The 26,144-nt window shown below is 39.6% G+C and overlaps 1 protein-coding gene across 21 annotated transcripts in view; it reads right to left on the reverse strand.

Annotated features, from left to right (window-relative positions):
- Positions 1–26,144, reverse strand: part of MAST2 (microtubule associated serine/threonine kinase 2) — a 237,250-nt gene that overhangs the window by 122,792 nt on the left and 88,314 nt on the right. For all 21 annotated transcript variants that reach the window (XM_067008485.1, XM_067008539.1, XM_067008503.1 and 18 more), the window contains one exon: positions 5,562–5,593. In XM_067008485.1, the coding sequence (XP_066864586.1) occupies positions 5,562–5,593 (32 nt within the window). The remainder of the gene's footprint in view (positions 1–5,561; positions 5,594–26,144) is intronic.

Raw genomic sequence — 26,144 nt, forward strand, 5'->3', positions numbered from 1 at the left:
TGCTTTAACAATAACAAATAGTTGAGCGCTTAATTGAAGGCACTATGCCATACACTTTACATCTATAATCTTTTACAAATAAAGTGAGGTACCTGAGGCTACTGTGGACAAACTGTCAATACTCCTGTCTAAGGCCAATACCCCCACATGTACCTAGATGGCCTCCATTTTTGCTTAATCAAGAATATTCCAGCAGTTGTTCTCTCCTCTCCTGCATCAACTTCTCCTTCACTACTGGATAATTTCATTGACATACAAACAAGATGTAATATCTTCTATTTATGTTTTAAAAAGAGGAAGGGACTTCCTTGGTGGCACAGTGGTTAAGAATCCACCCTCCTGCCAATGCAGGCGACACACGTTCAATCCCTGGTCCGGGAAGATCCCACATGCGGTGAAGCAACTAAGCCCATGTCCCACAACTAACGAGCCTGTGCTCTAGAGCCCGCAAACCACAAACTACTGAAGCCCAGGCGCCTACAGCCCATGCTCTGCAACAAGAGAAGCCACTGCAATGAGAAGCCCATGCGCAGCAATGAAGACCCAACGCAGCGAAAAATAAATAAAATAAAATAATTTATAAAAATGAAAAAAAAAGAGGGGAAAAAATACTCAACTCTATAACCTTTCCATGTGTCACCTGATTTCTAAAATCCTCTTTTCAGCAAATCACTTTGAAACAATAGTATAGACTCACTACCTTCTCTCCAAATTATCAGAAGAGGAACATGAGTAATTCAATGAAACGCTATATACTCTTCACTTACGTTTAACAACTGTTAACATTTTGTTACATTTGCTTTTTTTTGGGGGTGGGAGGTACACGGGCCTCTCACTGCCGTGGCCTCTCCCATTGTGGAGCACAGGCTCAGGATGCGCAAGCCCAGCGGCCATGGCTCACGGGCCCAGCCGCCCCGCGGCATGTGGGATTCCTCCGGACCGGGGTACGAACCTGTATCCCCTGCATCCGCAGGTGGACCCCCAACCACTGCACCACCAGGGAAGCCCACATTTGCTTTTTTCTCTCCATTCTCTTTCCCTCTCATTCTCTCCCTCTCTTGCTCTAACACACACACACACACACACACACACACACACACAATCACTCACACATATACACACTTTATTTTGTTAACTGTACCATTTGAAAGTCAGTTGTAAATATCATAATACCTCTGACAGATCACATCACTTCTCTGCTTAAAACTACCCACTGACTTTCTGTCCCAGTTAGTACAAAATGCAAAGTCCTTTTTGTGGCCCACAAGGCATTACAAAATCCAGCTCCTGCCTCATGTTCTTCTACACCCTCCCACCCCAACACCATTGTTCACTTAGCAATAGCCACTCCAGCCTCCTTTCTACATGCCAAGCATGTTCCCACCTCAGGACCTTGGCACATGCTGTATCCCTACCTGGGATACTCTTGCCCAGTATATACATCAACATCACTCATTCCAGACTCCTGTTCTCTACTCAAACATCATCTTAATGAGAAAATTCCTAGAAAACATGATTTAAAATTTCAACCCCTGGGCTTCCCTGGTGGCACAGTGGTTAAGAATCCGCCTGCCAATGAAGGGGACATGGGTTCGAGCCCTGGTCCAGGAAGATCTCACATGCCGTGGAGCAACTAAGCCCATGCACCACAACTACTGAGCCTGCACTCTAGAGCCTGCGAGCCACAACTACTGAGCCCGCGTGCCACAACTACTGAAGCCTGCGTGCATAGAGCCTGTGCTCCACCACAAGAGAAGCGATTGCAATGAGAAGCCCACGCACCACAATGAAGAGTAGCCCCCACTCGCCGCAACTCTAGAAAGCCCGCGAGCAGCAACAGACCCAACGCAGCCAAAAATAAATTAATTAATTAGTTTTAAAAAAATTTCAATCCCTGCCCCACAAAAACACATACCCTCATATCTCTTTATCTAGTTTTATTTTTCTTCATAGCACTCAATACCATGACATATCATACATGCTTTTGTCTGTCCGTCTCTCTGTCTGCTAAAACCTACTGTATCTCCAGTATTTAGAACAGTGCCTGCACATAACAAGAACTGAATAAATACAGTATGATAGATGCATGGATGGATGGATGAATTTGAACAAATGAACAAATAAATGGAAGCAAAAAGACAAACAGAAATGTAGTAACTTGTTTTATGAAAAAATATGTAGTAAATGGTAGGGCAGAGGCTCAACCTAGGTCTGCCTGACTCTCAAGCCCAGGCTCTTTACTTCTATGCTATAATTCCACTTACTAATTTGGAGACATTGGAGAAATTACTTGTTGGGTGGAAGTGCATTTTGTATACTGACAAGATATCACATACATCTCGAAATCCATTTTTTAGTTCCTGTCCATTTCCATGCAACTACCAAATTACATGGAAAAGCATAACAATTGACAGTCTCCAAAATGACTAAACTTCATTTATTTTATATTACTCAGCTATTTTAACATTATGATAATTAAATGAATCTGACTCCCTCTCTAAAGACAAGAACACCAAACCAGCTGCAAACTCCAAATCTCTCTGCATCCATAATGTATACTAGTGAGAACATGCCAGAGGAAATGGGCCTTTATACCTGGTGGGCATACAGTAGGCTCTGCTCTTGCAAGAGCCATTCTGGGGCAAAAGCAAACAGGGATCTAAGTACAATACCCCTCTCCTTCTGACCAAGACTCAGAGGACAATTATAATAACTTTTAACTTTCCAGACTAGGCTACAAGGACAAGAAATAGTGGGTTAAGTGGTAAGTCACTCGTTTTATTAACATCAGTTTCTCCACACTTACTACAAATGTTTAAGTATTGATTAAACTTATTCAAAACACCTTATGATTTGTGGTTCTTAATTTCCTTTCTTCTCTACTTCAGATGCTAAGCCATGTTCTGCCTCCTACTGCATACTCCCTACTAAGACTTGTCCAGCTCTCTGAAGAAGAGGTACCATGGAGTTTCAATTATTTGGGGAGATGACTAAGCACAGAGATCAGGTAAGTCCAGGTAAGCCAGCCCCCTCATTTTACAAGTGAGGCATTTCAAGCCCAGAAATAGTTTCTGTTGAAACCACATATAACTTGTTAGTGGCAAAGCCTAGGTTAGTATCCATGTTTCCAAGATTCCTTCCAGAATAAAACTCTTTCTACTCTAATACTAAAGATAAAAAATATATACTTTTCTGGTTTACTTAATTCTAAGTTTTCAAAATAGAGGAATGTGTCTAATTGAATCTTATAACCTCAGAATTTAGATCAGTGCCCAACACACAGTAGGTATTAGTATGTATTTACTGAATGGTCAATTGTTTAAATGGGAGTTACTTTATTAAAAAGTATTTCTGGCGAATTCCCTGGAGGTCCAGTGGTTAAGGACTGGGTGCTTTCACTGCTGGGGCCGGGGTTCAATCCCTGGTCGGGGAAATAAGATCCCACAAGCCACGCAGTGCAGCCAAAAAAAAAAAGTACTTCTGATCTTTATTAATTAAATATTTAAAGGCAGTTAGAATATGCCTAACTTTAACTACAATAAGTAATCAAGAAATTCCTCTAGTTTAAAACTAAATTGATTCTGGGACTTCCCTGGTGGTCCAGTAGTTAAGAATCTGCCTTCCAATGTAGGAGACGCAGGATCGATCCCAGGCTGGGAACTAAGACCCCACACGCCACGAGGCAACTAAGCCTGCACGCTCTAGAGCCCGCGCCACAACTAAGACCTGACGCAGCCAAATAAATAAAGATTAAAAGTTAAAAAAAAAATTCAATCAATAATTTAAAAACAGTTAATTGATCCAAAAATTCCTCCAGTTTCAAATAAAAATCATTTTCACAGGATATCTTTCCTTCTCAGCAAACTCTATTAGAGGCACACATTCCTGGAAGAAGCTACCTGCCTCAGGCCTTAATTCATTTCACCTAACCTTAAGCAAAGGCAAATCTCAGAGAACTTCCAAATAAAGGGAACCAAAAGAAAAAAAAATGACAGAAATAAAAGGAAAGTGACCAAGTACAAATATTTGCTGAATGTGATGCTGAAAAGCCACTCTCCTTCAGTTATGTATACCTACTCAGTGTATCATTCCATTAAGAGTCCTGGTAGTGCCCTTGCCCAATTTTTAGAAGACTCAGGACACTTGAGAACGTAGAATTGAGATCCACTGCCAGAAATTAATTTAAAGACAGAAATGTGACTCTTAAATAATGAAATATATCCAAATTTAACCTAATATATTCACAAGAATTCTGAAACGAACACACAGACTAAAACTAAAAAATGAAGCACTATCACATATATTAAGCGATCTTTCTAATACCTATATATATATATATATATAAACCCCAGGTATCATGGTTTATCATTTTATAGATAAGGTAACTGAGGAGATTGAGGCAATTGCCTCAACTGAGGCAATTCCTCTACATTACAAAGCTAATTAAGTGACATAGCCAAGACCGAACCCTAGGAGTTTGCTGACTCATAACTCCAGTCTCTTTATATCAAAGCACAGTGAGCTTTCATAAAGCAGCCAAAAGGATTTTACAAGAATCTCAGAGGACAATTTAATCATTGGAGCATTTTACAAAACAAAATCCCAGGATGACAGTAACAAAAACACCATGTGTTTCACACATTTTTAAATGCATTTGATATATACATAAAGTATACGTAATAAAAAAAATAGTAATACTGTCGTGTCCTCTCTGTAGTCATGTCTCATACATGTCTGTGAGAGACTTTTCAAAGCCATCGTTTTAACACAGCCCTATTTCTTTCGTGTTTCCCAAATCTGGCTCCTTAGCAAAATCACAGTGGCTGTGCTTGCAGGTGCAAAAGTACAGGCTCCCAGGCCCCGACATGGAGATTTTAGTTTAAACAAGCTCAGAATCTGCATTTTAACTGCTTCTATTATTTAAATGTTTGTTTTTAATCTGAAAAATAAGATTCTAGATGATTCTGATTAGCCAAATATGCAGTACTACCCCAACAGAAGTCTTAGAGAAAAAGCAAGCCAAGAAAACCTATGTAATTGAAATCCAGAGACAAAGATTATTAACGAATTTCCCCAGCCCTGAAGCCAGAAAAGAACAAACAGGTAAACGACAGCCCTATTCCAACCGTGAACCCAAACGTAGCTTTTGTTTGCCCCAACTTGTTGACCTCTCCCTAGTACCATGCTATGGGACAGATGTAGATGCTAAGAGTTTCAATTTTAACATTCTAAAAAAGCTTGACTCTACTAAAACTTGGTAAAGCCCAAAACACAAGCATAAGACTGTGATGGGTATTAAAGTGGCAGCTTTCCCCCAGACCCTAAGCAAAAACTGACACAAAGAAGAGCATTTGGGGTGGGGAGTTATGAGGGAGAGGGGAGGAGCTAACCTAGTAAGAGAAGTTGGCTGGCCCACTGGTTTCACTGGCCCAGACAGGAGTCCATAGAAAAAAACACTCATGAATGAGAGTCCTCTAAGCGATACTGAGAACAGTCCCCAGGAGGGATTACTAAGCAGGATATCATAATCATAATCATAATCATAATCATCATCTACTTACAAGCTGCCTCTTCTTGGAAGGCTCAACTCCTTCTGAAAAGCAAAACACAAACATAAGTTAGAGAGAAATAAGGACCCATCTGAGTCCTACAGGTCTGTACCAAATGTCCTAGAAGATTTATAGCATCATCTTAATAATGGCAAAAACTCAATATTTCTAAATAATAACCTTTTTCTTTGTATCTCAAATTTTAGTGAAATAATAAGCAGTCTGGTTAACTATTTATCATCTCCTCATTCTTCCTTCCCAAAAGGAAATGTCTCACGGAATACTTGCAGCACGTTCACCACTAGATGGAACCAACTGGCCAATGAAGATTCCAGGTATTCACTGGGCCAGCCGTCAATGGCTGATGAATTGTAAAGGACTCATATCATTAGTCAGTGATAAGAAAGGAATGAAACGGAATATTTTCTTTAATTATAAAGTATTTTTGACAAATAAATAAGTACAGAAAATAATATCACAATAAATGCTGGAGAGGGTGTGGAGAAAAGAGAACACTCTTGCACTGCTGGTGGGAATGTAAATTGATACAGCCACTATGGAGAGAACAGTATGGAGGTTCCTTAAAAAACTACAAATAGAACTACCATGTGACCCAGCAATCACACTACTGGGCATATACCCTGAGAAAACCATAATTCAAAAAGAGTCATGGGGACGGCTTAAAGATGGCGGAAGAGTAAGACGCGGAGATCTCCTTCCTCCTCACAGAGACATCAGAAATACATCTACACGTGGAACTTCTCCTATAGAACACCCACCGAACGCTGGCAGAAGACCTCAGACCTCCAAAAAGGCAAGAAACTCCCCACATATCTGGGTAGGGCAAAAGAAAAAAGAATAAACAGGGACAAAAGAATAGGGACGGGACCTACGCCAGTGGGAGGGAGCCGTGAAGGAGGAAAGACTCCCACACACTAGAGGCCCCTTCGCAGGCGGAGACTGCGGGCGCCGGAGGGGGAAGCTCCGGAGCCGCGGAGGACAGCTCAGCCACAGGGGTGCGGAGGGCAAAGCGGAGAGATTCCCGCAGAGGATCGGTGCCGACCGGCACTCACCAGCCCGAGAGTCTTGTCTGCTCGCCCGCCGGAGCGGGCGGGGCCGGGAGCTGAGGCTCGGGCTTCAGTCGGATCCCAGGGAAAGGTCTGGAGTTGGCAGAGTGAAGACAGCTTGAAGGGGGCTAGTGCGCCACGGCTGGCCGGGAGGGAGTTCGGGAGAAGTCTGGAGCTGCTGAAGAGGCAAGAGACCTTTTCCTCCCTCTTTGCTGCCTGGGCGCGAGGAGAGTGGATTAAGTGCGCTGCTTAAAGGAGCCCCAGAAGCGGGCGCGGAGCTGCCGAACAGACAAGAGACTTTTTCTTGCCTCTTTGCTTCCTCGGGTGTGAGGTGAGGGGATTAAGAGCACCGCGTAGAGGAACTCCAGAAACGGGCGCGAGCCGCGGCTTTCGGCACGGACAGTAGAGACGGGTGTCGGACGCTAAGGTTGCTGCTGCCACCACCAAGAGGCCTGTGTGTGAGCACAGGTCACTCTCCACACTGGCCCTCCCGGGAGCCCGTGCAGTCCGCCACTGCCGGGGTCCCGGGATCCAGGGACAGCTTCCCCGGGAGAACGCACGGCGCGCCTTGGGCCTGTGCAGCGTCACGTCGGCCTCTGCCGCCGCGGACTCGCCCCGCCCCCGTGCCACTCCCTCCCCCCAGCCTGAGTGAGCTGGAGCCCCCGAATCAACTGCTCCTTTAACATCGTCCTGTCTGAGCGAAGGGCAGTCGCCCTCGGACAACCTACACGCAGAGGCGGGACCAAGTCCAAAGCTGAACCCCAGGAGCTGTGCGAACAGAGAGGAGAGGGGGAGGTCTCTCCCAGCAGCCTCAGAAGCGGCGGATTAAAGCTCCACAATCAACTTTAAGTGCCCTGCATCTGTTGAAAACCTGAATAGACAACGAATCATCCCAAGTTGAGGAGGTGGACTTTGGGAGCAAGATACACTATTATTTCCCCCTTTTTTTTCTTTTTGTGAGTGTGTATGTGTGTGCTGCTGTGTGAAATTTTGTCTGTATAGCTTTGCTTTCACCATTTGTCCTAGGGTTAGACCGACCCATTTTTCTGTTTTGTTTTTTTTTTTAAAGGAAATTTTTCTTCTTAATAATTATTTTTTATTTTAATAACTATACTTTATACTACTCTGTCTTCTCCCTTTCTTTCTTCCTTTCTTCCTTCCTTTCTTCCCTCCTTCCCTCCTTTCTTCCCCCTTCTTTCCTCCCTTCCTCTCTTCCTTCCTCCCTTTCTTCCTCTGCACCTTCCTTCCTTCCTTTCTTGCTTCCTTCCTTCATTTCTTCCTTCCTTTCTTCCTTCCTTCCCTCCCTCCCTCCTTCCTTCCTTTTCTTTCCTTTCTATTTATTCTACCTTTTATTTTGAGCCGTGTGGATTAAAGGTTCTTGGCGCCCCAGCCAGGCACCAGGGCGGTGTCCCTGAGGTGGGAGAACCAACCTCAAGACACTAGTCCACAAGAGACCTCCCAGCTCCACGTAATATCAGACGGCGAAAATCTCCCAGAGATCTCCATCTCAACACCAAGACCCAGCTTCACTCAAGGACCAGCAAAGAACAGTGCTGGACACCCTATCCCCAACAAAGAGCAAGACAGGTCTACAGCCCCATCCATTAGCAGAGAGGCTGCCTAAAATCAGAATAAGGTTACCAACATCCCCAAACACACCACCAGACGAGGACCTGCCCACCAGAAAGACAAGATCCAGCCTCATCCACCAGAACAGAGGCACTAGTCCCCCCAACCAGGGAATCTACTCAACCCACTGAACCAACCTTAGCCACTGGGGACAGCCACCAAAAACAACAGGAACTACGAACCTGCAGCGTGCAAAAAGGAGACCCCAAACACAGTAAGATAAGCGAAATGAGAAGACAGAAAAACACACAACAGATGAAGGAGCAGGATAAAAACACACCAGACCTAACAGATGAAGAGGTAATAGCCAATCTACCTGAAAGAGAATTTAGAATAATGATGGTGAAGATGATGCAAAATCTTGGAAATAGAATAGACAATTTGCAAGAAACAGTTAACAGGGACCTAGAAGAAATAAAGAGGAAGCAAGAAACGATGAGCATCACAATAAATGAAATGAAAAATACTCTAGATGGGATCAATAGCAGAATAACTGAGGCAGAAGGACGGATAAGTGACCTGGAAGATAAAATAGTGGAAATAACTACTGCAGAGCAGAAGAAAGAAAAAAGAATGAAAAGAACTGAGGACAGTCTCAGAGACCTCTGGGACAACATTAAACGCACCAACATTCAAATTATAGGGGTCCCAGAAGAAGAAGAGAAAAAGAAAGGGACTGAGAAAATATTTGAAGAGATTATAGTTGAAAACTTCCCTAATATAGGAAAGGAAATAGTCAATCAAGTCCAGGAAGCACAGAGAGTTCCATACGGGATAAACCCAAAGAGAAACACGCCAAGACACATAATAATCAAACTTTCAAAAATTAAATACAAAGAAAACATATTAAAAGCAGCAAGGGAAAAACAACAAATAACACACAAGGGAATCCCCATAAGATTAACATCTGATCTTTCAGCAGAAACTCTACAAGCCAGAAGGGAGTGGCAGGACATATTTAAAGTGATGAAGGAAAAAAACCTACAACCAAGATTACTCTACCCAGCAAGGATCTCATTCAGATTTGATGGAGAAATTAAAACCTTTACAGACAAGCAAAAGCTGAGAGAGTTCAGCACCACCAAACCAGCTCTACAACAAATCCTAAAGGAACTTCTCTAGGCAAGAAACACAAGAGAAGGAAAAGACCTACAAGAACAACCCGAAACAATTAAGTAAATGGTAATAGGAATATACATATCGATAATTACCTTAAATGTAAATGGATTAAATGCCCCCACCAAAAGACACAGACTGGCTGAATGGATACAAAAACAAGACCCATATATATGCTGTCTACAAGAGACCCACTTCAGACCTAGGGACACATACAGACTGAAAGTAAGGGGATGGAAAAAGATATTCCATGCAAATGGAAATCAGAAGAAAGCGGGAGTAGCAATTCTCATATCAAACAAAATAGACTTTAAAATAAAGACTATTACAAGAGACAAAGAAGGACACTACATAATGATCAAGGGATCGATCCATGAAGAAGATATAACAATTGTAAATATTTATGCACCCAACATAGGAGCACCTCAATACATAAGGCAAATACTAACAGCCTTAAAAGGGGAAATCGACAGTAACACAATTATAATGGGGGACTTTAACACCCCACTTTCACCAATGGACAGATCATCCAAAATGAAAATAAATAGGGAAACACAAGCTTTAAATGATACATTACACAAGATGGACTTAATTGATATTTATAGGACATTCCATCCAAAAACAACAGAATACACATTTTTCTCAAGTGCTCATGGAACATTCTCCAGGATTGATCATATATTGGGTCACAAATCTAGCCTTGGCAAATTTAAGAAAATTGAAATCGTATCAAGTATCTTTTCCGACCACAACGCTATGAGACTAGATATCAATTACAGGAAAAGATCTGTAAAAAATACAAACACATGGAGGCTAAACAATACACTACTTAATAACGAAGTGATCACTGAAGAAATCAAAGAGGAAATCAAAAAATACTTAGAAACAAATGACAATGGAGACACGACGACCCAAAACCTATGGGATACAGCAAAAGCAGTTCTAAGAGGCAAGTTTATAGCAATACAATCATACCTTAAGAAACAGGAAACATCTCGAATAAACAACCTAACTTTGCACTTAAAGCAATTAGAGAAAGAAGAACAAAAAAATCCCAAATTTAGCAGAAGGAAAGAAATCATAAAGATCAGATCAGAAATAAATGAAAAAGAAGTGAAGGAAACAATAGCAAAGATCAATAAAACTAAAAGCTGGTTCTTTGAGAAGATAAATAAAATTGATAAACCATTAGCCAGACTCATCAAGAATAAAAGGGAGAAGACTCAAATCAATAGAATTAGAAATGAAAAAGGAGATGTAACAACTGACACTGCAGAAATACAAAAGATTATTAGAGATTACTACAAGCAACTGTATGCCAATAAAATGGACAACCTGGAAGAAATGGACAAATTCTTAGAAATGCACAACCTGCCGAGACTGAACCAGGAAGAAATAGAAAATATGAACAGACCAATCACAAGCACTGAAATTGAAACTGTGATTAAAAATCTTCCAGCAAACAAAAGCCCAGGACCAGATGGCTTCACAGGCGAATTCTATCAAACATTTAGAGAAGAGCTAACACCTATCCTTCTCAAACTCTTCCAACAGATAGCAGAGGGAGGAACACTCCCAAACTCATTCTATGAGGCCACCATCACCCTGATACCAAAACCAGACAAAGACGTCACAAAGAAAGAAAACTACAGGCCAATATCACTGATGAACATAGACGCAAAAATCCTCAACAAAATATTAGCAAACAGAATCCAACAGCACATTAAAAGGATCATACACCATGATCAAGTGGGGTTTATCCCAGGAATGCAAGGATTCTTCAATATACGCAAATCAATCAACGTGATACACCATATCAACAAACTGAAGGAGAAAAACCATATGATCATCTCAATAGATGCAGAGAAAGCTTTTGACAAAATTCAAAACCCATTTATGATAAAAACCCTGTAGACAGTACGCATACAGGGAACTTTCCTCAACATAATAAAGGCCATATATGACAAACCCACAGCTAGCATCGTTCTCAATGGTGAAAAACTGAAACCATTTCCACTAAGATCAGGAACAAGACAAGGTTGCCCACTCTCACCACTCTTATTCAACATAGTTTTGGAAGTTCTAGCCACAGCAATCAGAGAAGAAGAAGAAATACAAGGAATCCAAATCAGAAAAGAAGTAAAGCTGTCACTGTTTGCAGATGACATGATACTATACATAGAGAATCCTAAGGATGCTACCAGAAAACTACTAGAGCTAATCAATGAATTTGGTAAAGTAGCAGGATACAAAATTAATGCACAGAAATCTCTGGCATTCTTATACACTAATGATGAAAAATCTGAGAGTGAAATTAAGAAAACACTCCCATTTACCATTGCAACAAAAAGAATAAAATATCTAGGAATAAACCCACCTAAGGAGACAAAAGACTTGTATGCAGAAAACTATAAGACACTGATGAAAGAAATTAAAGATGATACAAATAGGTGGAGAAATATACCATGTTCTTGGATTGGAAGAATCAACATTGTGAAAATGACTATACTACCCAAAGCAATCTACCGATTCAATGCAATCCCTATCAAATTACCACTGGCATTTTTTACAGAACTAGAACAAAAAATTTCACAATTTGTATGGAAACACAAAAGACCCCGAATAGCCAAAGCAATCTTGAGAACGAGAAATGGAGCTGGAGGAATTAGGCTCCCTGACTTCAGACTCTACTACAAGGCTACAGTAATCAAGACAATATGGTACTGGCACAAAAACAGAAATATAGATCAATGGAACAGGATAGAGAGCCCAGAGATAAACCCACACACATATGGTCACCTTATCTTTGATAAAGGAGGGAAGGATATACAGTGGAGAAAAGACAGCCTCTTCAATAAGTGGTGCTGGGAAAACTGGACAGCTACATGTAAAAGTATGAAATTAGAACACTCCCTAACACCACACACAAAAATAAACTCAAAATGGGTTAAAGACCTAAATGTAAGGCCAGACACTATCAAACTCTTAGAGGAAAACATAGGCAGAACACTCTATGACATAAATCACAGCAAGATCCTTTTTGACCCATCTCCTAGAGAAATGGAAATAAAAACACAAATAAACAAATGGGACCTAATGAAACTTAAAAGCTTTTGCACAGCAAAGGATACCATAAACAAGACCAAAAGACAACCCTCAGAATGGGAGAAAATATTTGCAAATGAAGCAACTGACAAAGGATTAATTTCCAAAATTTATAAGCAACTCATGCAGCTCAATAACAAAAAAACAAACAACCCAATCCAAAAATGGGCAGAACTAAATAGACATTTCTCCAAAGAAGATATACAGATTGCTAACAAACACATGAAAGAATGCTCAACCTCATTAATCATTAGAGAAATGCAAATCAAAACTACAATGAGATATCATCTCACACCGGTCAGATTGGCCATGATCAAAAACTCTAGAAACAATAAATGCTGGAGAGGGTGTGGAGAAAAGGGAACCCTCTTGCACTGCTGGTGGGAGTGTAAATTGATACAGCCGCTATGGAGAACAGTATGGAGGTTCCTTAAAAAACTACAAATAGAACTACCATACGACCCAGCAATCCCACTACTGGGCATATACCCTGAGAAAACCATAATTCAGAAAGACTCATGTACCAAAATGTTCATTGCAGCTCTATTTACAATAGCCAGGACATGGAAGCAACCTAAGTGTCCATCAACAGATGAATGGATAAAGAAGATGTGGCACATATATACAATGGAATATTACTCAGCCATAAAAAGAAATGAAACTGAGTTATTTATAATGAGGTGGATGGACCTGGAGTCTGTCATACAGAGTGAAGTAAGTCAGAAGGAGAAAAACAAATACCGTATGCTAACACATATATATGGACTCTAAGGGAAAAAAATGTCATGAAGAGATTAGTGGTAGGACGGGAATAAAACACAGACTTACTCGAGCATGGACTTGAGGATATGGGGAGGGGGAAGGGTGGGCTGTGACGAAGTGAGAGAGTGGCAGGGACATATATACACTATCAAATGTAAATTAGATAGCTAGTGGGAAGCTGCTGCATAGCACAGGGAGATCACCTCTGTGCTTTGTGACCACCTAGAGGGGTGGGATAGGGAGGGTGGGAGAGAGGGTGATGCAAGAGGGAAGAGATATGGGAACATATGTATATGTATAACTGATTCAGTTTGTTGTAAAGGAAAAACTAACACACTATTGTAAAACAATTATACTCCAATAAAGATGTTAAAAAAAAAAAAAAAGAGTCATGTACCAAAATGTTCATTGCAGCTCTATTTACGATAGCCAGGACATGGAAGCAACCTAAGTGTCCATCAACAGATGAATGGATAAAGAAGATGTGGCACATATATACAATGGAATATTACTCAGCCATAAAAAGAAATGAAACTGAGTTATTTATAATGAGGTGGATGGACCTGGAGTCTGTCATACAGAGTGAAGTAAGTCAGAAGGAGAAAAACAAATACCGTATGCTAACACATATATATGGACTCTAAGGGAAAAAAATGTCATGAAGAGATTAGTGGTAGGACGGGAATAAAACACAGACTTACTCGAGCATGGACTTGAGGATATGGGGAGGGGGAAGGGTGGGCTGTGACGAAGTGAGAGAGTGGCAGGGACATATATACACTATCAAATGTAAATTAGATAGCTAGTGGGAAGCTGCTGCATAGCACAGGGAGATCACCTCTGTGCTTTGTGACCACCTAGAGGGGTGGGATAGGGAGGGTGGGAGAGAGGGTGATGCAAGAGGGAAGAGATATGGGAACATATGTATATGTATAACTGATTCAGTTTGTTGTAAAGGAAAAACTAACACACTATTGTAAAACAATTATACTCCAATAAAGATGTTAAAAAAAAAAAAAAAAGAGTCATGTACCAAAATGTTCATTGCAGCTCTATTTACGATAGCCAGGACATGGAAGCAACCTAAGTGTCCATCAACAGATGAATGGATAAAGAAGATGTGGCACATATATACAATGGAATATTACTCAGCCATAAAAAGAAATGAAACTGAGTTATTTGTAATGAGGTGGATAGACCTGGAGTCTGTCATACAGAGTGAAGTCAGAAGGAGAAAAACAAATACCATATGCTAACACATATATATGGAATCTAAGAAAAAAAATGTCATGAAGAGATTAGTGATAGGATGGGAATAAAACACAGACCTACTAGAGCATGGACTTGAGGATATGGGGAGGGGGAAGGGTAAGATGTGACGAAGTGAGAGAGTGACAGGGACATATATACACTACCAAATGTAAATTAGATAGCTAGTGGGAAGCTGCCGCATAGCACAGGAAGATCACCTCTGTGCTTTGTGACCACCTAGAGGGGTGGTCACAAAGGGAGGGTAACGCAAGAGGGAAGAGATATGGGAACATATGTATAACTGATTCATTTTGTTGTAAAGGAGAAACTAAGACACTATTGTAAAACAGTTATACTCCAATAAAGATGTTTAAAAAAAAGAAAATAATATCACAAAGAGATGACTATACACACCACTGACATGAGAAATAACCCTTGCAATAGCAGATGGGCCCCTGTGACTTGCTTTCTAAATTTATCAAGTCCCACCTCCCACTAGTCTCCACTTAACAACTGTTCTTAATTTTTTGTTTATCTTTTCCATAAGTGTCTTTATTTTTTATTATATATATCCATAAATTATGAGTATTGTTTTACACATTTTTAAATTATATACTTAAAACACTGTATATATTCATCTGCTGACATCAATCTACATTATAATTAGGAGACTCACCCATGTGAATATATTTCACTTTAGTCTATATATCTATAGTACAGTACTCCAGTCTATAGATTTTTATAGTATTTATTTATCCATTCTCCAGTAAATGGAAATTTAATGTTCTTTCCATGTTTTTCTTCTCCATCAAAACAATGCTCCTATAAACATGCTGTACTTGCTTCTTCATGCGCATGTATAAAAAGTTTCTTGGAAGTATACACTTAGATGTGGCATGAACTGAGTCAGAAACTGCATCAGAAATTGCTCCCAAAATGACTGTACCAATTTACCTTCCCCCTCCAACACTTCCTAAGAGTTCTCCTTTCCAGACCTGTCTCCCAAACTCCTGACACTTATAATCAATTGCCTCCTCAACATCTCAAATCCAAAGTGTCCAAAACTGAATGTGTTCTCTCCACCAAAACGGACTCCAACCATAGCCTTTCCCCATCTCAGATGATGGTAATTCTATTCTTCCTGTTGTTCAGACCAAAACCCTGGACATCTGTACTCTTGTTTTTAACACACCCCACATCCCATCCAACAGGAATTCTTAATGGCTTTAAATTTAAAATACAGCCAAAATACAACCATTTTTCACTATCTCCAAAGACTTACATGCTTAAAATCTCTTAACCAAAAAACCTTGGATTTAGTCATGTTTTAGAAATCAGAATTGGGGGTGGGTAAAGTAATAGCATATATATATATATATACATATATATATATATATATATGTATATATATATATATATATACACATACATACACACACACACACATATATATATAATATATAACACCCTCAACAAAGACTAGGTCATCAACAAAATACATCAAAAACATTAAGATTTCTCCAGTAAAGTGTATGACAGCCACAATAAATGTGATAAAAACTCTAAAGAGTCTCAGTTCAGTTTTGTCACCAGAAGAGTTCAAATTAGGTCAGGTTTTACTGCTAAATGAGTTACAGAATCTCTTGGGTTTTGCTATTACAATCTAAGCCACCATGGTCTCTCCCCAGCCTCACTGTCTCCAACTGGTATCCCATTCCTGCTTCTATCCTTAACCCACATGGTCTATTCTTAACATAACAGAGTGATCCTTTTAAAGGTCAGTAAGATCACAACACTCCTACTCAAAATCCTGGAATGGCTCCCCATTTCATTCAATAATAAAAGTCAAGACCTAGATGGGTGACCCACCACCCTTCCCCATTATCTCTCTGACCTCCTCTCTCCCGTGCACACTTGCACATTTTGATCCAGCCACACTAGACTTTGTCAAACACATTCGGTATTCTTCTGCCTTAAAGCCTTGCGCTAATGTGTGCACTCCGCCTAGAATTCTCCTCTTCCCCAAACATTTCCTTGGCTAACCCCTACAGCTTTCAAATATCTTGGTTCGGGCTTCCCTGGTGGCACAGTGGTTGAGAGTCCGCCTGCCGATGCAGGGGACACGGGTTCGTGCCCCGGTCCGGGAAGATCCCACATGCCACGGAGCGGCTGGGCCCGTGAGCCATGGCCGCTGAGCCTGCGCGTCCGGAGCCTGTGCTCCGCAACGGGAGAGGCCACAGCAGTGAGAGGCCCGCGTACCGCAAAAAAAAAAAAAAAAAAATCTTGGCTCAATTTTCACCTGAGTTCTTAATGAAGCCTACTACCCTGATAGCTCTATATAACATTACAACATATTTTCTACCCCATCACACTCTTACTCCACTCTGCTTTTATAACCAATACACTTTCAATACACTTACCATTTCTAACGTACTATGTAATTTACTTGTTTATAATGTTTATTGTTCATTTTCTGTCTTTCCCCACTAAAATCTAAGCTCCATGAGTACTGGGATCTTAGTCTGTTTTATTTAGTAATGTACCTCAACGACGTAAAACAGTGACTGGCAAGTAGTAGTAGATGCTCAAAAATTTGTTGAACAAATGATTTCACAAACTCACCAATACCTGGCATTTGTTAGACTGTTTAATTTTTGTCAATCTAATGGCTGTGATCATATCACAGTATGGGTTTAATTGCCATTTCCCATAATTACTAGTGAAGCTAAGCAGTGTTTTATATGCTTATTGGCCATTAGCGTTTCCTCAACTGTGAATTGCCTATTTACAATCGTCCCTCAGTATCAGCGGGGGATTGGTTTCAGAACTCCTGGCAGATAATAATACCTGCAGATGTTCAAGTCCCTTAGATAAAACAGCGCCATACAGTACAGTTGGCCCTCCATATCTGTGGCTGGGGTGCCCGCCCAGATGCAGGGTCAAGTGTATATCCCTGGCCTATTCTTCTATTAGGTTTTCTATCTTTTTTCTTATTGAGTTATAGGCATTTACCTAATATATTCTGGATACTAATTATTTGTGGATTATATTCACTGAAAATGTTCTCTCAGTCTTTTTACTTTTTTTTAATGGAGTCACCAAAGAATTTAATTTTTATATCATCAAGTCTATTATTCTCCTTTATATTATCTATTTTTACATATAAAAAATACATCCCTAAGACTCCATGCTCCCAGTACAGAGAACCCAGGTTCGATCCTTGGTTGGGGAACTAGATCCTGCACACATGCCACAACTAAGAGCTCTCATGCCTCAACTAAGACCCAGAGCAGCCTAAAGAAATAAATAAATATTAAGAAATACATCCCTGACACACAGAGACATGAATACATTTACTTATATTTTCTTCTAAAAGATTATAGGTTTACTTTTCACACTAAGTTTGTGAATATACCTGGAACTTATTTTTGCATATGGTGGGACATAGGAATCCCATTATATTTTTTTCTATAGGAGTGATCAATTATCCCAAGCCATTTATTAAATGATATGCAATGTCAGTTCTGTCATATATTAAGTTTCCATGTACACAGGGGTGTCTTTCTTGACTATATTCTATTCCACTGTGCTGTTAGCCCCTGTGCCTATACCACGCTGTTTAATTGGTATAGCTCGACAATAAATCTTGATATTTGTAAGGCAAGTCCGCTCACATTGTTATTAGTCCTCAAAATTATGGGAGTTATTCTTGGGACTCTGCTCTTCCATATAAATTTTAGGATCAAGTTGTAGATTAAAACTTGACACTGCACTCAATCTAGAGGCTAACTGACACATTTATAATACAGACAACTGCTATTAGAAGAACATGGCAAATCTCTCCATTTATTTAGGTCTTCTTTAATATGTTTTAATAAAGTTTGATACATTTTCACATAAAGATTAAACAAATCTTTTGTTACATTTATTTCTAGATAGCTTACATTTTCTTGTTGCCATTATAATGTATTTTTAAACTAAATCAAAAGTTATATTTCATTACACCAGTAACACCATTTTCTTCCCAATATGAAAATTTTCAAACACAGGAAACAGAAAAGTTAAGATTTGTACAGTGAACATCCATATACACACCCACAATCCAGACTGTACAACCATTAACATTTTGTGATATTTTCTTTGTCACATATTTAGCCATCTATCCACCCATTTCGTTTTTTAAAATTATTTATTTATTTATTTTGGCTGCACTGGGGCTTAGCTGCAGCATGCAGGATATTCGCTGCAGCACGTGGACTCTTAGTTGCGGCATGCAGACTTCTTAGTTGTGGCATGCGAACTCTTAGTTGCAGCATGCATGTGGGATCTAGTTCCCCGACCAGGGATTGAAGCCGGGCCCTCTGCATTGGGAGCAAGGAGTATTTTTTTTTTTTTTTTTTGGCTGCATTGGGTCTTCACTGCTGCACATGGGCTTTCTCTAGTTGCAGCGAGCGGGGTCTACTCTTCATTGCGGTGCGTGGGCTTCTCATTGCAATCGCTTTTCTTGCTGAGGAGCATGGGCTCCAGAGTATGCAGGCTTCCTTAGTTGTGGTGCACAGGCTTCAGTAGTTGTTGCTCACGGGCTCTAGAGCACAGGCTCAGTAGTTGTGGCGCACAGGCTTAGTTGTTCTGCGGCATGTGGGATCTTCCCAGACCTGGGCTCGAACCCATGTCCCCTGCAGTGGCAGGTGGATTCTTAACCACTGCACCACCAGGGAAGCCTGGGAGTGTGGATTCTTATCCACTGGACCATCAGGGAAGTCCCTGTTTTTTTGTTGTTGTTATTTTGCTTTTGGTTTTTTTTTTAATGCATCTCAAAGTAGATTGTGGACATCAGTACACACTTCCGTATGTATATCATTAAGTAGAATTCAGTATTTGTTTACAACTTTTTCATGTTGGGGTTTTTTTTAAGGTAAACTTATAAACGCTGAACTGCACAAACCTTAGGTGTACCAATGAATAAGTATGATAAATGTATATGCTCAGATAACCTAAACCCCTATCAAAATACAGAATATTTCCATCAATTCAGAAAGTTTCATCATGTCCTTTCTTGGTAAATCCCCAACAAACCACTATTCCCTCGCCCCAAGCAAACACTATTCCCATATTTTTACCATAGATTTTTTTTCACCAGAGCTTCATATCAATGGAATTATACAAGTATGAACCTCTTTATATAACCCCTTCTTTCACTCAGTATAGTGTTTCAGAAATTCATCCATGTGGTTGTATATAGCAGTAGCAATATCCAATCATATTAATATACCAGTTTATTTATCCTTTTCTCCTACTAATGGACATTTGAGTTATATCCAGTTTTGAGCTATTAGCATTCCTGTACAAGTCTTTTTAATAGGCCTATGTCTCATTTGTCTTGAGTAAATAAGAGTGTAATTGCTGGGTTATAGGCCAGATGTATGTTTAGTTTTATAAGAAACTACCAGATCTTTTTCTAAAGTGATAATATCATGTTACACTTCTATTAACAATGTATGAGAGTTTCAATTGCTCCACATTCTAGCTAATATAGGTTACCCTCATTAACAATATAAGAATTGCTCTACATTCATGCCAAGATATGATATCAGTATTTTAAATTTCAGCCATTCTTGTGAGTGTGTAGCAGTATCTCACTGTGGATTTGCATTTTCCTGATGAATAATGATGTTGAGCATCTTGTCATGTGCTTATTAGCCATCAATACATATTCTTGTATGAATTACCTTAAAATATTTTGCCCCTTTTATAACTGGACTATTTATCTTTTTACTATTGAGTTGTAAGCGTTCTTCATATATTCTAGATGCAAGTCCTTTATTAGATATTTTGATGAGTATTTTCTCCCAGCCTGTGGCTTGCCTAGTGAAGTTATAAGTGGTGTCTTTTTTTTGCCATGCCACACAGTTTGTGAGATCTTGGTTCCCCGACCAGGGAACAAGCCCGTGTTCCCTGCAGTGGAAGCATGGAGTCCTAACCACTGGATCACAAGGGAATTCCCATAAGTGGCATCTTTTTTTTTTTTTTTTGAAAAAGACAGATTTTTCTTGTCCTCATGGAGCTTACAGTCTAATGGGAAGAAAGACAATAACTGAGTCATCACACACATAACTGAAGTAGTTACAAGTTGGGATCAGTGCTCAAGCAGAGAATAACAGGGCTGAGAGAAGTTGACTTCAGTTTTATCAAAATGACACACGCATCGGGTTAAAAAAAAAACCAGACAAACACTATAGAACAACTTCGAATATAACAAACAGAATCCTTTCATCCTCTCTCCTCAACCTTCAGTTCCACGAGGCTACTTTTAACCTTTCTATTTTAATTCTTCTGCTGAATGACCTCTATTTCTCTAGATAATATGCTTCTGTCCTCTTTTCTTTTTAAAAAAATTTTAGAATTTTATTTTTTTATACAGTGGGTTCTTATTAGTTATCCATTTTATACATATTAGTGTACATATGTCAATCCCAATCTCCCAATTCTTCACACCACCACCATCCCCCGCCATAAGTGGCATCTTTTTTTTTTTTTTTTTTTGGCGGTACGTGGGCCTCTCACTGTTGTGGCTTCTCCCATTGCAGAGCACAGGCTCCGGACGCACAGGATCAGCGGCCATGGCTCAAGGGCCTAGCCACTCCGCGGCATGTGGGATCTTCCCGGACCGGGGCACGAACCTGTGTCCCATGCATCGGCAGGTGGACTCTCAACCTCTGCGCCACCAGGGAAGCCCCAATAAGTGGCATCTTTGGATGAACAAAAGTTTTTACTTTAACGAAGGTCAATTTGACAGTATTTTTTTTAATGGTTAATGTTTTTTTTTTTTTTTTTTTGGTGGTACGCGGGCCTCTCACCGTTGCGGCCTCTCCTGATGCGGAGCACAGGCTCCAGACGCGCAGGCCCAGCGGCCATAGCTCACAGGCCCAGCCACTCTGCGGCATGTGGGATCTTCCCAGACCGGGGCACGAACCCATGTCCCCTGCATCGGCAGGCGGACTCCCAACCACTGAGCCACCAGGGAAGCCCAATGGTTAATGCTTTTAGTATCTTGTCTAAGAAAACTTTGCCCATGCCAAGGACACAAAAATATTTTCCTACATTTTATTTTCATATGTTTTATGGTTTTAGCCTTTATGTTTAGGTCCACATATGTTTATGATCCACCTCTGAATTAATTTGGTGGTAATATGTGAGATGGGGTTAAGGCTCATTTTTTTTTTCCATATGCTATCCACTTATTCCAGCACCATGTATTAAAAACACTATCTTTTTCTCAACAGATTGCTTTGCCACCTTTGTTGAAAATCAAATTGTAATAGAATGGGCTATTTCTGGCTCTCTACTGCACTCTACTGATCTATTTTTCTAGCCTATGCCAGCACCACACTTTTTTTTTTTTTTTTTTTTTTTGCGGTACGCGGGCCTCTCACTGCTGTGGCCTCTCCCATTGCGGAGCACAGGCTCCAGACGCACAGGCACAGCGGCCATGGCTCACGGGCCCAGCCACTCCGCGGCATGCAGCACACTTTCTTGATCATGTAGCTTTATATCAAGTATTGAAGTCAGATCGTGGGGTGCTTTAACTTTGTTCTTTTTCAATATTGCTTTGGATATTCTAGAGTCTCTGCATTTCCATATACATTTTAGAAACAGATTATTCACTTTTACCCAAAAAAAAGGCCTGCTGGGATTACAAGCCAATTTGGAAAGCAGTGACAGCCTAATATTGAGTCTTTATATCCATGAACACAGTATTTCTCCACTAACTTAGACCTGCTTTAATTACTCTAAGCAATGTTTTATAGTTTTTAGCAAAAAGATCTTATATTTCTATTGCTAAGTTTATCTCTAAGAAGATTTTTTTTAATTGAAGTATAGTTGTATAATATTATATAAAGATGATTTTTGAAGCAATTGTAAATAAAATCTTTATTTCACTTACCAATTGCTTGCTTCTGGTATGGGAAAGCAATCAATTTTTTACATATTAACTGTATATATTACAACTTAAATTCGTTATTATAGTTGTAATGACTGTTTTGTACATTCCCTAGGATTTTTGTATATAAACAATCATGTTCTCTATAAATAGTTTTACTTCTTTCCACTTTCTAGGATTGTCTGTGGTACAGATACTTGCCTTGTTTCTCATTTGATTGTAGAGGGAAAGAGTTCAACATTTTACTACTAAATATGATTTTAGCTGTAGATTTTTCATAGGCCACTTTGATCAATTGATAAAGTTCCTTTCTATTCCTAATTTGTTTAGAGTTTTTATCAGTAATGAGTATTGATTTTTGCCAAGTACTTTCTCTGCATATGCTGAAATAATCATATGGTTTTTCTCCTCTATTCTGTTAATGTGGTGAATTACAGTGATTGATTTTCTAGTATTAGACTAATCTCACATTTCTGGGTTAAACCCAACTTCGTCAAATACACCATTAGATTATCTTTGCTAATATTTTATTAATGATTTTTACACCTATGTTCAGAAGGGATAATGGTCTCCAGTTTTCTTTTATTATAATGCCTGTGTCAGATTCTGGTATAACAATTATGCCAGCCTCCTAAAACTGGCTGTGAAGTGTTCCTGCCTCCTCTATTTTCTGAAAGAGTTTGTGTAAGATTGGTGTTATTTCACTAATAAAACCATCTGGGGTCTGGAGGCTTTTATTTAGGAATTTTTGCCCATATGTTAATAAATAAGATTGACCTATGTACTTTTTCTTCTTAGATTGTCCTTGTCAGTTTTGGCTTTATGGTTATACTATCCTCATAAAATGTGCTAGGAAAGTGTGTCTTCTTTTTCTATTTTCTGAAACAATCTATGTAAAACTGGGAATATCATTCTTTGAACCTACATGACAGTTCTGGCTTCTTGAATAGTTTAAATAGGTAACATGAGGTGGATTTATATTTGGGGGCAATAACAATAAACAAAAATTCTATAAAATGCGTCTCTGGATCCTCTTTAAACAAGGAAATGCATCCATGGAAATCTATCGCTTCTGTATTCCTTACCCACTTCTTGTACCTACACAAAAGCCTACATTTGCAAGATGGATGCCCAGGGTTCCAGATCACTACATTCTGTGCCAAGCTTTCCAGTACCATACAGACAGGCCTAAGGAAAGGAGAAGAAGAACTGGTCTCCAATCAGATAAAGGTAGTCCAAGGAATAATGATTTCCCAGTCCTCCCTTTCCCAGAGAATATTCATAGCAAGCTGAGGAAGAAAGCTGCATAATCAGGAAATTTGGCTGAGTTAAGAAGAGCATTCATTTAGGCAAATAACCATAAATTCTCTGACTCGTCACTTACTCTTAGAAAGTAGGATGGTAATATCTGACAATACATTACAACATCAGGTGAAGCCTGTCCCATCCAACCTTCTACTAGTTATCTCTGGACTCTCCGTATTCTTCATGATGTTCTGATTAGCATTCTGAACACATTCAAGTCTATCCCACCTTAAGAAAAAAATTTCCCTTAATTACTACATATCCCTCTTCAACCACTGCCTTATCAATTCTTTTTTCCCTTCACAGTCACACTTCTTGAATGAGTTGTCTACATTCACTGTCTCCAATGTCTCACCTTCTATTTTCTTCAACACACTGCAGATATCCCGAGACCTTACCACTCCATTTAAGCCATTCTTGCCAGGTTACCAATGGTCTCTATGTAAAGAACCTTTGCTGTATTTTTAGTCTACCTTTTCTTTTGGGGGCTTGACTGCTCAGCAGCATCTGACAGTATCATTCATTCTTCTGTTTCGAATGACTTTTCTATCCACAAAATCACACTCGCCTGTTTTACCTCTTATCACTACTTAAACAACTTCCTTCATCTTAGATGCTCAAATGTTGATTGTCCTTAGAGCTCTCCCTGGAAACTCCTCTCTGCACACATTTTACAGATGATGCCATTATTTGTATCTTCATCCCAGATCTCTCTCCACTATACAGTTGTACATAGTTTTATATACAACCACCTTGTCCTTAATATGTCTGAAAACTCAACTTATCTTTCTATGCAAACTTGCTCCTTCTCTGTTTTCCATTTCAGCGATGGTACCACCAAACTCAGAGTCATTCTTGATTCTTCACTTTCTCTCACACTACACATCCAATTATTCATCAAGCCTTGCCAGTTTTACCTCCAAAATATCTACCTTTAGTCAATTTCACTTTACTTCCACTGCTATGTCTCCTAGTCCAAGCCAGCATCATCCTGTAACATTCTCCTAACCAAGCTCACTTTAGTTTTGTTCCCCTTGATTCTTAATGTTATATCAATGTAAATATCATGTAATAAGTATATTTTCTAAGTGGTAATATATGAGTTTAAAAAAACAAATAAGGCAGTCAAAAAGATCTTTTTAAAATGCAGCACTGACTGGGGGATTTCTCTTCTTAAAAACTCTTAATAACCCTTAACAGATAAAGTCTAAAATCCTTCCTGTAGCCTATAGGGCACTGCCTAGCTGCTACCGCCTTCCTCTGTAGCATCATTTGCACAATTCTCCAGGCTTGTTGGAGTTTTGATCTTTTAAACACACCATACTCTCTCTCTCTCACCCTCAGGGTTTCACAGCTATTGTTCTCTCTGCCTTTTCCTTTGCTCTTTTTATACATTCTTGGACCTTAGCTTAAACCTCATTTCCTCTGAGATTTCCCTATACACAGTTTCCCCAGCCTACCTCTATTTAATTCCAACACTTTACTATAATTAGTTGCTTAACTGTCTGTTTTCTGAGACTGAGTGTTAGCTGGAGGAGGAGAGATCATTCTTGCTCACAATGGCATTACTAGCACCCAGCACAATACCTGGCCTAGTAAGTACCAAACGAACGTTTGATGAATAAATCAGTGAATCAGTAACGTAAGTAAATGGTACTTACTATTATCACTATCATCATTATAAGGCTCACATAGGGTCTTGCTCATTTGGAGTTATATTGATGAAAACTGTCAGTTGCAATTAGGTCAGCAAAAGAGGCTTTACTAGAGAAAGGGTATACTCTGCTATCACTTATATTATTTCCTGACAGTCTTCAGGATGGTAGCTCTTCCACTGTTCATTTTTGTTTTGTTTTGTTTTTTTAAAGCTTTCAGGAGAGGGAAACAAACAAACAAACAAAACAAAACCATTACCTACCAAGGAAATCCACTTTTATACCATTTACTAAGTGGCCTTAAAAGGACCATTATTCCCAAATACAAGCTTTTCCTCCCCTCTGGCAGCAAGCATTCTGCTGGGATGCACAAAAACCTCCCTTTCCTGTGTAGCAAATGTACCATTACAACTGCTCTGGACATTATGGTGTTTTAGCTCCAGTTATTTACACTTGAGTGTGAGTGTGTCTTGAGGTCAGGAACCAAGGGGAAATCAATGTATATGTAGCTATGGTGCACCTATGAAACTCTTAATGTATTTCACTCCTCTTGTTCCATTAAATTCAGATGTCCTCACCCTAAGAACAGGTTCCAATGACAAAATATTTACATTATACAATCATACTAAGAAACATGGAAAAGAGCACAACATTTTAAGTTAAGAAAACTAGGTTCACGTTATGGCTCAATAACATATGACTTCTGTGGCCTGGAATTTCACCTACCTCTAAAGCTCAGATATAGTGCTTATAAAGGTCAAAT

The sequence above is a fragment of the Kogia breviceps genome, chromosome 1 (assembly GCF_026419965.1).
Source record: "Kogia breviceps isolate mKogBre1 chromosome 1, mKogBre1 haplotype 1, whole genome shotgun sequence".
In the NCBI taxonomy this organism is placed as follows: Eukaryota; Metazoa; Chordata; class Mammalia; order Artiodactyla; family Physeteridae; genus Kogia; species Kogia breviceps.